The 12718-nt window shown below is 45.0% G+C and overlaps 1 protein-coding gene across 2 annotated transcripts; it reads left to right on the top strand.

Annotated features, from left to right (window-relative positions):
- The first annotated feature begins 4336 nt into the window (after positions 1 to 4336).
- On the top strand, positions 4337 to 12709 carry TMEM9B (TMEM9 domain family member B). 2 transcript variants are annotated; one of them, XM_058026852.1, is made up of 5 exons: positions 4337 to 4461; positions 6073 to 6164; positions 7865 to 7973; positions 8842 to 8976; positions 11550 to 12709. In XM_058026852.1, the coding sequence occupies exons 1-5, from the start codon at positions 4387 to 4389 to the stop codon at positions 11703 to 11705; spliced, it is 567 nt and encodes a 188-aa protein (XP_057882835.1). In that variant the 5' UTR covers positions 4337 to 4386; the 3' UTR covers positions 11706 to 12709. The 2 variants fall into 2 exon arrangements, with proteins under 2 accessions (XP_057882835.1, XP_057882836.1); XM_058026853.1 differs by lacking the exon at positions 4337 to 4461 and adding an exon at positions 4687 to 4707.
- The last annotated feature ends 9 nt before the right edge of the window (positions 12710 to 12718 follow it).

Here is a 12718-nt window from a genome sequence, read left to right as displayed (position 1 = left end):
TTTCTCTTTGTTTTCCCCAGAGATCAAAGACCACAAGGCCAGAATAGCAGCTAGACAGGAACTGAGCCACTGGGGTTTGGCCCCAAACAGAAACTCATGAGTCAAAACTGTGCTGTTTATTTGAAGGGATGCAATACCAGTGACAGAACTTCTTCAGATGGATGCTGATGACCAATCTGCTGAAAAGTGAATTTCTTATTAGCCTAGAGAAATGACATTGTAATTAATCTCTTCCTATGTTTCTTTGCTAAGTAAAGGCTGCTGTGACAAGTGCTGCCATCATTTAAATTTTTTAACTGAATGTAGGGAATAGACAAAAAAAAAGAATTTGTATTTACTTTGTGTTTCTCCTGTGCAAATGTCATACCACTTTCATGTTGGCAATAAGTGCAGAAGTGCTGATTCAATCACTTATTTACATAATCCCCTCAGATTTTTCTTTTATATCATTGTTGATAATGAAAAGATTTTCTCAGCTGGGAAAACAAAGGGAAGCGGGCAAGTTCTGAATGTGAATAGGCTGAAGTGACATAAAAAGATGGTAATTTGCATTAGTAAAAATAATCAGAATGTGGATGACTGAAATGATGGTAAATAGCATCTATCCCTACCTGCCCTGAGGAGCATCCACCCCGTGACAGTTCAGCTGCAGCATGTGGAGCAGCCCTACACCAATTGCTTGGCACAGCACAGCACAGCGCAGCGTAATTACCACAGAGCATGGAGGAACTTTGCAGAGAACACTTTTAAAATACTCATATTCACATTTTAATAATGTGCAGTACAGTAAGGAGGAGCAGAGGCACAGCTTAGGGCACTGTTGGCTGCAGAGACTGTGTGGTTTTGGGAAGGCTCCTGCCACAAGGAAGGAAATGCAGGAGCTCACCCTGCACATACAGTGCTGGAAATATAGAGCTCTTGATAAGCTATTCTTGTGAGATGACTGAACAGGAAAGATGTGGCTCTGGAGCAGCTGCCCTGCCTAGAGATGCACAGCCTGTGCTGTGTCTTTGTTGCATAGCCTCGGTTCTTGTTCCCAAAATCCCGGCTCGGGCTGTGCCCAGCAGCTCAGGGGGATGCACCCCTTCCATGGCTGGGGGGACCAGGGCTGCCTCCACCCCAGAGCCTCAGAGACAGAGCCCTTGAATAACCAAAAACACCTCCAGCAGCTCTTGGGGGCACTTGGCATGTGTTTTGCTAATGGAGACAAACATGAGAGCGAGTACAAAACTGTCGAACACAGCACACTGACAGCAAAGTGCAGTGTTTAGCTCAGAGAGGTCAGTGTAGAACTACAACCCTCAAACAAATCTTGTTATTAAAGCAGAGGGTGTGTGTTTTAAAAAGCAAACTGGATGAGAGAGCTCATCTCCATTAACTTGAAGAGGATTGGTCCAGTAAGGAGAGAGTTAGCCATGCACGGAGCAGCCTGCTGCCGCTGAAGCTCAGACTCTGATAATCCAGTGAGAGCTCTCTTGAAGATGAAACACATCTTCAGCCCTTCTGGAAGATTAGCAAGCTGAAAAGCAATTATAGTCATGGCAATCATTTAATAATTTCCTTAAAATCAAATTTGTATAAATTTTTAGCTGTCTTTCCACTTTTTAAAAACTGTAGTTTAATAGTATTGCTTCTGATATTGGTATGATGACAAATGCATTAAAAATAATTGAAAAAAATGGAAAAAAAATCTACATGTTAATACAGAAACTCCTAAGTGTTGTTTTCTTAACAATTCTTCCAGGAGCTTTGCTTACCTAACCACTTATTATTGTTTTCTAGGGGAAAAATGGACTCATCTTCTGGAAGAAGTAACCTTTACCTCCTGCAGCACCAAGAGCCTGGGGCTCACAAGATCCTGTTTAGTTTTTTTCATGTTCCTGGCTTTGAGGACGCTCCAGGACTGGGCTTGAAGCTCCCAAAAGCTATTCCAGCCACCGAAATAAAAGCACATTTATTACCTGTGTATCAGATCTCTCTGAATGGGTAAAAAAAAGTTAGTTTATCAGGCTCTCTTTTCCTGCACCAAACTCTTCCAAAGGCAGTGATGCCTCCGAAACTGCGTATTATTTACTTCAGCTCAAAATGTGATCTGTGTTTTTCTAAAGATTCAGCATGTTTTTCAACTCAGCAGTCAATCTGCCCATTGTAGACTATGGCTGTGGGTGGTGGGGAAGACACAGAGCCACCTTCACACTTCAAAACACTTCCATTGCAGATCCAGGCATTAAACAGACAAATTGTTTGGCTCAGGCTGAAACCTGATGTACGCTCATTAAAGTCTGCTGGCAATTTTCCCTGAATTTTAAAGAAAGGTGTTTTGTGTTTCCATAGTAACTCCAGCTCCTTTCCTGAGCTGTCTGATGCACTGCTGGTATTACACAACCTATTGTGTGAGGAGGGAGTGAGGAGCAGCATTGACAAGACTACTGAATTTAAGGATTATGAAATTACAGCCACTGAGTGGGGGCTGGGGAGGGAAAGGGCAGACACAGCAGCTTTTGGCCATGTACAGTTTTGCTCCTTGGGAGTTTAGATAGAGAACCATGGAATTGTAGAATGGTTTTGGTTGGAGGGACCTTAAAGATCCTCTTAGTTCCAATTCCCCTGCCATGGGAAGGAACAACTTCCACCAGAGCAGACTGCTCAGAGCTCTATCCAACCTGGCCTTGAACACTGCCAGGGATGGGGCATCCACAGCTTCTCTGAACAACCTGTGCCAGCCTCTCAACACCTCCACAGTAAAGAATTCCTTCCTGATATCTCATCTAAACCTGCTCTCAGTCTGAAGCCATTCCTTTATCCTGTAAAGAGTCCCTCTCCACTTATTGTGTAGGCTCCCTTCTGGCTCAGGAATGGCTGCAAGAAAAACAGGAGGAATGGAAGGGAGGAGAAGGAATAAACAGGCTGAGTCACACTGCCTGCTGTTCCTCTGTGGAGCTCTCAGAGGAGCTGAGATGAGCCCAAGCTGTTTCACAGGCTGGGCTCAGGCCCTTATGCAGCAGTGTCAGGGACAGGCTGGGTCCAGCCCTGGCAGTGCCAGGGCGGTTTGGGGTCCCTACAAAAGGAGGGAGGCTTGTAGATGGCTTCACCTGCCAGCTCCTGGGGAGCACAGCTGGAAATGCTGCTTCTCACCAAGGCTGCCTGCCCCCTGCAAGAGGGAGATCACAGCTCTTGAGTGGAAATAATTAATCACTGACAAATAAGGAACATTGCTGGATTTTAGTGATGTCTTAGAGAAACAGCTGTCTGTATGGGGATACAGTATGGGTGAATGAAGGTGGTATAGAATGTAATCTTATCCCCTAAAGAGTTGCAGCTGAACCAATTACTAAAGATTAGGAGCAGGCCTGATGTTAACAGGCCACACCTGTAGCCAATAAGAAGAGTGTTATAAAAGAGTGGATTGGCGGGATCTGGAGTTAGATGACTGCTGCAAGGACGAGTCAGTGTTTAGAGGAGCTGGCTACAAGAAATTTCAAGGAGGTATGAACCTCTAGCAATAAGGAACCCTTGCAATGTAATGACAATACAACTCTTGCACCATAATGACAATAGCTGTCTATGAAAGGCATGAAGATTTATGTAACTGTGTGTCCAGATGTGTAAAAACTGGGTTACATGCTGCTCATACACCTCGTTTTGAGTGGTACTACTGATCGGTCCTTGGATTAAACCCATTCCAATAGGGCCAAGATTGTGGGAACTACAGGCCTGCCAGCCTGCCCCACCTCTCTTTAAAAAAGGGCATCTTGATACTAAAGTGTGTCCAGAGAAGGATAACAAGGCTCCTGAAAGGCTTTGAAAATGTGTTTTATGAGGAGTGGCTGAGGGAGCTAGGTTTGTTTAGCCTGGAGGAGGCTCAGGGGAGAGCTCATGGCTCCCTACACCTGCCTGAGGGGAGGCTGCCGTGAGCTGGGGGCTGCTCTCTCCTGCAGGGAGAGGACTCGAAGAAATGGCTTTGAGCTGAGCCAGGGGATATTCAGATTACACACTAGGAGAAATTCTTTCACTCTCAGCGTGGTCAGGCACTGGAACAGGCTGCCCAGGGAGGCGGTGGAGTCGCCATCCCTGGAGGTGTTCAAGGCGTTTCTGGATCTGGCGCTGGGTGACACGGTTTAGTGGTTACAGTGCTGTTTTGGTACTTGGGCTGGGTGATTTTGGAAGTTCCATCCTTGACGATTGCATGATTCCAGGAATATTTTTCTGCCGGCCGGCCCGCGCTCGGAACCACGGTGCGGCGCCGCCGTTCCCGCGGGGACGCCGCCAGGCGCGGCCGACGCCCCACGTGAGGCGGCGGCAGGCGGAAGTGATGGCGGCGGGGCCCGGGCGGCGGCGCGGCGGCCACAAGAGGCGGTGAGGCGGCCACAGAGCGCCGGGCCCGACATGGCGGCCCGCGGGGCGCGCCTCTGCTTGCTGCTGCTGCTGGCCGCACTGGCGGGGCTGGGCGCCGAGGCCAAGGTGAGCGGGGCGGGGGGGCGGGTCACGGTGGTGCTCCCGGTTCCGGGCCCTCCCTCCGTCCGCCGCCCCCGCCGGGCACTCGGTTCCCGCGGGTGGTCCCGCCTTTCCGGCCCCACTGCTGCCCCGGGCGGCTGTAGGGGAAGGCCGGAGCCGGCGGTTTCGTGCGGGCGCTGCCCTGTCCCGCTCGGTGGAGCAGCAGGGCCCGCCGGCGCGGCCTCGGCGCCGGCTCCGGTTCCTGCGCTCCCGGTAAGCTCGTAGCCATTGTTGTCGCTTTGCCGTGGTGCCCGGGGACACCGTCACACAGAGCTACGAGTGGAGATGGAGCTGCCGGGGCTGGGGGTGCTGAGCTCCGCTCGGTGCCCGGCTCAGCCGCGCTGGGTGCGGGCGCTCCGCTCTGGCCCTGCCCTCGTAGCCGGGACTGTCCCGCGGCTCTCGGCGGCGGGCAGCGACACCGGGCCCTCTACGGTCACAGCACCCGCGTTTGAATTGTCCCCTAACACCTGTGCGTTTTCTCCTTTTCAATGGTAATCAGCGATTTGACCCCTCCGCGGGGGGAGCAGGTCCGGTGTAGGATATGGTACATGGGGTGTGGATTTACATTCCTCTCCTGAGACCCCCTGCCCTGCTGCACCCGGCTCTGGCTCCCCAGCACTGCAAGTACGTGGAGCCAGTCCAGAGGAGGCCATGGAAAGGATCAAAGGGCTGGGGCACCTCTGCTGTGAGGAAAGACTGAGGGAATTGGGATTGTTTAGTCTGGAGAAGAGGTGCCCTAATTGCAGTACCTGAAATCTGTAAGAGAGATGAAGAAGAGTTGGTTACATGGGCAGGTAGTGTCAGGACAAAGTTTTACACTGAAAGTGGGTAGGGTTAGGTTGGATATCAGGAAGAAAGTCTTCTCTGTGAGGGTGATGAGGCACTGGCACAGCCTGGCAGGGTTCCAGGACAGCTTGGACAGGGCTTTGAGCAGCCTGGCCTAGTGGAAGCTGTCCCTGCCTGTGGCAGGGGAGTTGGAACTGGATGATCCCTTCCAATCCAAAGCTTTCTATAATTCTGTGCTAGTGCACTCAGGGTTTCCCAAGTGACCTGTGCTCAGTGTTACTCTGACTTGGCTGCTCAGTACAGGAGTTCATTGCCAATACTTGTTCACACATTCTTTTGTAATGCCACTATAAATTGTCCTGAACTTTAGATAAGCCATGTTTATCCTCTCTCTTGTTATTTGCTAAAATAAGCTTACTATTCTTTAAAGCTCATCACTGTATCTGACAAGCAGCTGTCCTTGTAAGCTGAGTAGTTGAGTAATCAACATCAGCAACTTCTGCATGTGTGATTTTTCTTGGAAAGAGGAATGAGCTTAAACTCCTTTTTTCCCCCCTCAAGAATTGTGTTTCTATCTCAAAAGTAGTGTTACTTGACAAATTGCTTTACTCACTTAGTAATTCTGAAGTAATTCTTGTTCTTAAACTTGCAGGAAGTCCTGAGTAAGACTCTTCAGAGATACTTGCAAGTAATTTGTGTTAAATATTTCAAGTCATATGTAAAGAATGCCTGATTATATAAATTACATAATAAGATAATTTGTTCTATGTGTGTTGTTTGCTTCACTTCTAGAACTCTGAGGATGTCCGGTGTAAATGCATCTGCCCTCCTTACAAGGACCACTCGGGCCATATTTACAACAAAAATGTTTCACAGAAAGACTGGTGAGTGTGTGTGGCACATACAAAATGATAATAAATCTTACTGGTTAAAGTAAGTAATGTAATCTCTACTTGCTCTGTAGAGATTACATATGTATCTCCTGTGGTGGTGCCAGGACAGAGCAGAGCATTTCCATAACTTACTGGGGCTTTTCTTTCAGAAGTGCTCCAGAATTCAGCTCTAGCAAGGGACGAGGCTTCAACCCTCTAGCTTTTGCTCTGTTTTCTCTTTAGGCTTGCTTGCTTGCATGTTTGTTTATTTAGACTTGGAAGTAGTAGATGGGAAGAAGATGATGTGTTTTGAATCCAGTGACTTGGAATGGTATAAAGGCAAGGGAGCCTTTACAAACCTGGAACTGGGGCTTGGGAGTATTTTCTTTGCTTGCTCTACTCTTAAAAACCATTTCATCATTTAGGAACTGTTGTTTCTGGAGTTTTGTGAGGTTCTAGTAGATTTTGCACTTTCTAGCAACTTGGAGAAGAAAAAATTCTGATACTAGTATTTCTTATATTCTCATTAAGAGACCTTCTACTGTACTTAATCAACATACAAGATTTCTGCAGAACTTGGGCGGTGTATTGACACAAGCTTTCAGCCACAGGAACAGCAATTGCACAGATTGTGCCTGGCATGTATTTTTCATTTTTGTAGCTTGAATGCTGCTTTCTTCCACAGAGGAAAATGTTGCTCTGCTTTCACATAAATGAGACAAATAAACCTTCCACTCCTCTCCAGAGGCTGAGAGGTGGCACTCAGCAGTTGCAGCTATGAAGTAGTAGTACAAACAAGACAGAAGAGAGGGGCTGGTGCCTGGCTGAGTGTTTGCAGCACTGTAGTTTACCAGTAAAGCGTTGAGTGCCAGGCTGCTGCTGTCACTTGAGGCCTCGTGTTTCACTCCCTGCTGCTGCCTGTGCCAGCACTGGGGTAACCAGGAGAAGGGTGAAAGAGGATCCTGGTTGTGTCAGTGCTTGCAGGGACCTGGGGTCTGAGCTCTGAGTAACAGCCTCAGTCAGCAGGAAGGCCAGCATTATGGAAGCTGTTGTTGGAAGCAGTTGTCTCATGGCAGCTGGGTTTTAATGCTATAGAGAGCCCATAATATTGTCAACCACACTTTTCCACAGAGGACTGACTTACATTTGGTAATCTTTTAGTCAAATGCTATTGCTGAAAGCCGAATGCTCTTTATTCACTGTCTTGGTGCTTACAGAAACAAACCATCTGACTTCCTTTTTTATTTCCCCAATGTCTGTACCTTGTGATGACAAGAAATTCAGTTCATGAATGTCAAAGAGAGGCTAATCTCCCTTCAGACAGTGAAAGGATGGAATAAGGCTCTTTTGAGTATGGTGAAGAAAGAAGGGGAATTAGTAGCTGAAATTTACTTTTATCCATGATGTCAATGTCAAATGATGCCTTGTGCTGGATTCATATCCTTGGACTTGTTCTGCTAACAGCTTTAATACTTTCTCTGAAAAAGGAAGACATGGTATTGAGTTAGAAAAATCTTAAAACTTGTTTAGCAGCTTGTCAGTAGCTGAATTTCTCATTTAAATGGCATAACTATGCTGTAGTGATTTATTTGTACCTGCACTTTAGAACAGCTGAACTTAAGCAAGCTGAGCTCCTCAGCCCCTGCAGCAGAGTGGAACAGCTCAGTCAAAGCCAGCTCCAAACTGACTGGGCAGTTTCTGTGTTTCCTCAGTGACTGTCTCCATGTGGTGGAGCCCATGCCTGTCCCTGGACCTGATGTAGAAGCTTATTGTTTACGTTGTGAGTGCAAATATGAGGAGAGAAGCTCAGTCACAATTAAGGTAAGCAGTGTAACTCTGTTGGCATGTATCAACGACTTCAGCTGTTTAGTAAATATGTCTATTGTCTTTTAGAGAAATGCTGTTTTTAAAGGGAAAACTGTTCTAAGGCAGCCTAAAATGTAACTTTTTTGTAGTAGCTGTTTACAATCTTTAGCAGTAACAATAGCATCAAACTTTAGCTGAAGAAGAGGGCCTTTATTGAAATCTCCACTTTTGAGATCAGACTTTACATCTTGCTGAAATTCTGAGTATTTTAAGACATTTGGTCAAGCTTTGTGCTTTGTTTTCCTTATTATTCCAGAGGACCTCTCATTACACAGCTGCTTTACTTTCTTACTATAAATTTTCTTTATCTGTATTTATACTAACAGATGTTTTCTGTGCTCTTCACATTCTTGCCCCATTAGAGCCCTTGAGGCCTGGACTGCTGTGAATAGACTGCAGAATGTCTTTTGGTTTTTGACAACACAGATGTCTTTATTTTGGGATTTTAGAAGTTTGGTGTTTTGTTTTGCTTGGTGACTGAATTCAGGTCTATGCTAGACAAAGGGAGATCAGTGGGGGATGCCCCAGATTTGTCACCGGTTTAATGGCCAGGCTGGACAGTTGTCCTGGTGGAAGTGAGAGTTATAACACTGGATTGTTTACAGAGGCATAGCCTAAGATTCTTTGCAAGGTCTCACAGTTTCAAGCTGCCCTAAACCCTTCTAATACCATGTTGTAGTCTTTTCTTTCTGGGTTTTAAATCTTCTGGTGACTCTACCAAAGATCAAACTTTGCCTGTACTCATCTTTTGGTCCTTGCTGCCTGTTGTGAGAGTGGGGGGAAAAGTCACAATCTTGGCATAAACTGTGCTTGCATTATGTAGGTGACAATCATCATATACCTGTCCATTTTGGGCCTGCTTCTTCTGTACATGGTGTACCTTACCCTGGTGGAGCCCATCCTGAAGAGGCGCCTCTTTGGACACTCACAGCTCATACAAAGTGATGAAGACATTGGGGTGAGTCCACCAGAGTCTTTGTGCACTTGGTTAGCGTGAAAATTGGGGTGGTTGGTTGATAATTAATTATTTGGGGTGAGCAGCTTTTTTTGCCAGGCAGTGTAAATGCTTTTCCTGCTGGGAGAGGAAAAGAAAGTTGTGTGGTGACTCCTGTGAAGCCAGTCTTTCATTTTTCACTGGGCTGGAAGCAGTGAGAGCTGCTGCAGTTATGCCAGCTCTAGGCACAGGTTGTTTTCACAGAGAAGAGACAGTGTAAGAATAGAGGTAAGAATATACAGCAGTACAGCTTTTTAAGAGTTAATAATCCAGTCTTGCCAGGCATCATGTTTATGGGAAGTGTTTACTGCTTAGATTGCTCTCTACAAAAAGAAAGTGTGGGGGTTGCATCTTCTGTTGTTCCAGTTTGAGTTTCTTGATTCTAAAACTTCATAAAGAAGTTGCTATAATGAAGCAAAATACTAATAGATGATGAAATAATTTCTTAGCATTACAGCCAGAAATCAGAATCTGACAGTATATTCCAACAGGTCAGAGGAGGTTTTTTTTTTCAGAGAAGGGGAGCAGTCCAGTAGTGACAGGATTTTCTGTCATTAATGGCCTTTCCATTCTCTAGCACTGGGTAATAATCACATATTTTTGTTATGAAATCAGGGTACATAAAGCATAGCTGATAAAAGGTATTATCTAGGAAAATGCTTAATTTTGAATACTTGATTATCCCCTTAGCAAATAGAAACACCTTTTTAAGTGAAGATGGCTGATGATTGTCCCCCTGTTTCTGAACTTCCCTGTGTATTACACGTAGATATGTTTCAACTGTCTTTATAATGACAAAATAAGATTTTCCCAGTCAACTCTAGGAGGATTTTGGGTTGAGTGTTGGATATTTTTTTTTGAAAGGAAGTATTTGAATGACTCTTCCTCTGTGTGCATTCTTATAGCAAATTGGGCAGCTCCTTCTTGAATTAAGTAAGCTTGTGCTGTATGCTAGATCTCAAACAAATTTTTTGCTTAGATATTATCTTAATACCTCCATGTGTGAGTTAGTCTTTTGACTGTAGGTGGAAGAAGTGAAATAAGTCCCATGCAGCGTTCAGGTTAACTGCAGAATGAATTTACCTCAAAGTCTGGGTCTGTGTTATGTTTTGCTGTAGCTGTTCTGTGAACATAACATAGTTTAAGGTCCCTTCTGAATTATCCCCATTCTTGCCTTCCCTCTTGCAAGCTCTTGAGATATTCTTGTGACACTTCAAAAATACCATATCCATGGATTTTGTGGCTGAATTTCAAGGCAGTGTGTTCACTCTTTGTTCTTGCCCATTGGTGGCAGTCGCAAATGATGAGTGTAAGCCACTTCTGCAGTCCTCTTTCCTCTTAAATTCTTTTCCCCCCCCTTATTGTCTACATAGAAATTGACAGCATCTAGCCTTGGAGCTGGGAATATTGTTTACCAGGAAGGCCAGTATCAGTATCTAGACTGTCCTGTGTTCCCCACCATGTGTTTTACAGCAGCAAACCATATGTTGCTATTATGACTTTTTTCCCCCTGTGAATGAAGTGATCTTTCTCCTGTTAAATGCCATTCTAAGTATAGGCAGATTTTTTTGGTCAGGGCTTGTCTGTTGTTCTCTGTGGGAATAGTTTTTAATGCTCATTGTGGCTTTGGGATTCAGAGTAATCATTTCAATAGGTGTCATTAATAATAATCTGTGTACAGCTTACAGTTGTCATTAAGCTGCTCTGCACATCATATCAAAAAGTATCCATTAATAGGAATGTCTTCAAAAGTGTTCTGGAAAAAAAGGATGTGAAATGTAGGGATACAAAAAGACAGTTATTTAATATAGGACAGTTATTTAACATAGTTATTTGTTATTTTTCATTATTTGTATGATGCTTTTTGATGTAGCTTTAGCAGCATGACTTTGTCCAAGCAATTTAATAGCCAAATGAGAAGTTCAGTTCCAACTCTTACCGTTTATAACTTGGCTGTATTTGCTACCAGAAAATAAAGCCTTGCAGGTACTGTTAGAAAACAGAGAGAGTCAACATTAAACAAGCACTTCGTCCTCATTTAGCTGTGTCACTTAATCAGCTGTATTGACACTGTGCTTTCAGACAGCTCAGCACAATAGGCTTAGTTTGGTAAACACCAGAGTGTGTTGGTTTGATATAGAAGCTGTGTGTGAACATCCTGAACTGCCTGGCTGGAGATGGCCAGGAGCTGGCAGGGGACCGACCCCAATTCAGTTGTGGATTCACCACAGCCATGGGGGTGCCTGGGTCTGCTCTGGGCTGCACATGGGTGCAAGACTGCTGTGATCCTGGGCAGCAGGTGATTGACAGTACAGTGAAGTGTGGGAAATCTGTGCAAGTTCCTGCCAATGAGAAATCGAAGTACGGTTCCAACAATTCAAAAACCTGCTTGGTCATCGTTACTGGCCAGCTTGTTGGGACATCTCCTTTACCTTAGGCAGACCAAACCCAGCCAGCCCCCAGGTGCTGTGGAGTGTAGCAGCCCAGCAGAGCTGGCAGCAGTAGCAGTGACGGTGGCTCTCTCTTTGCCCTCGCAGGACCAGCAGCCCTTCGCCAACGCGCACGACGTGCTGGCGCGCTCGCGCAGCCGCGCCAACGTGCTCAACAAGGTGGAGTACGCGCAGCAGCGCTGGAAGCTGCAGGTGCAGGAGCAGCGCAAGTCCGTCTTCGACCGGCACGTGGTGCTCAGCTAAGGGAGCTCAGGGAGGAGCTCCAGGCGTGTGGACTGGTGCAAAGAGCTGACAGAAGTCTTCCTGATCCTGCCAATTCAGAAGGGTTTTCTTGAATGATTTGTTATTGATTTAAAAACAAAACAAATTAAAGAAGTATTTGAGCTATGAAGGGATGTACTGGAATGGAAGGAGTTTAAGCAGATTAGTTAACCAAAAGCTTAAATCTTTGGTTTCAAATGGCTTTTACTAACAAAAAAAAGAAAACAAACCCTGAGATACCTTGGGTTGCCACTGTGGTACATTCTTTACAGTTGTGACTTTATGGTGGTTTTTAACTATATATTTCTCTTTACTATTTATGTGGTTAAAAAGTACCTGGGAACACAGTAATAACTTACAACTCACTAATCACTTTATGTAAAGACCTTTTGTAAATATATTTGGATTTTCTGCTGATTGATGCTAGGTACTGGAAATCAAAGTCTTGCAGTGTAGTTTTGGCCTCAGAGAATGAACCCCTGCTGGCTGTGTTCATTTGGTTTCTTGCACTCGTACTTTCAAGATGCTTGTATGGCAAGTGATGTCTGCAGACTTAAAGCAAAACATAAGTGGACACTGACACCTGGAGCTGCATATTTCAAGTACTGTGATGTAGATAAATTCAAATGCAGTGCACATTCAAGACAGTGTTGACGTTTTGTTCTATTTTGCTTTAACAGCTTAATATATTGTAGGTGTATGATAGCTCTTATAAAATCTTTTCCCTTTCTTTTCATGGATAAAGTCTCAGGAGTTAGTATATGATGAAATATTTATTATAAAAATCTTCCTGCATTTGTCTGGATTGATGGTGTAAGGCACATACTTTCTCTAGCACCTGTCATCTTGGGAGTTAGGTGTATTTTTTTATCTGTGACTCTGTATTCATCTCTCTTCAGAGGTTATACAGTTGCTGGATGACTAACTTTCATATATCCCCTTTGGAATGTAACAATTAAAGATAAAACTGATTTTTGAAAAATGGATCTGCATTA

This window comes from Melospiza georgiana, chromosome 6, assembly GCF_028018845.1.
Source record: "Melospiza georgiana isolate bMelGeo1 chromosome 6, bMelGeo1.pri, whole genome shotgun sequence".
NCBI classification, from domain to species: domain Eukaryota; kingdom Metazoa; phylum Chordata; class Aves; order Passeriformes; family Passerellidae; genus Melospiza; species Melospiza georgiana.
The sequence above is the reverse complement of the archived record's forward strand: the minus strand, read 5'-3'. Positions and strand labels throughout refer to the sequence as shown.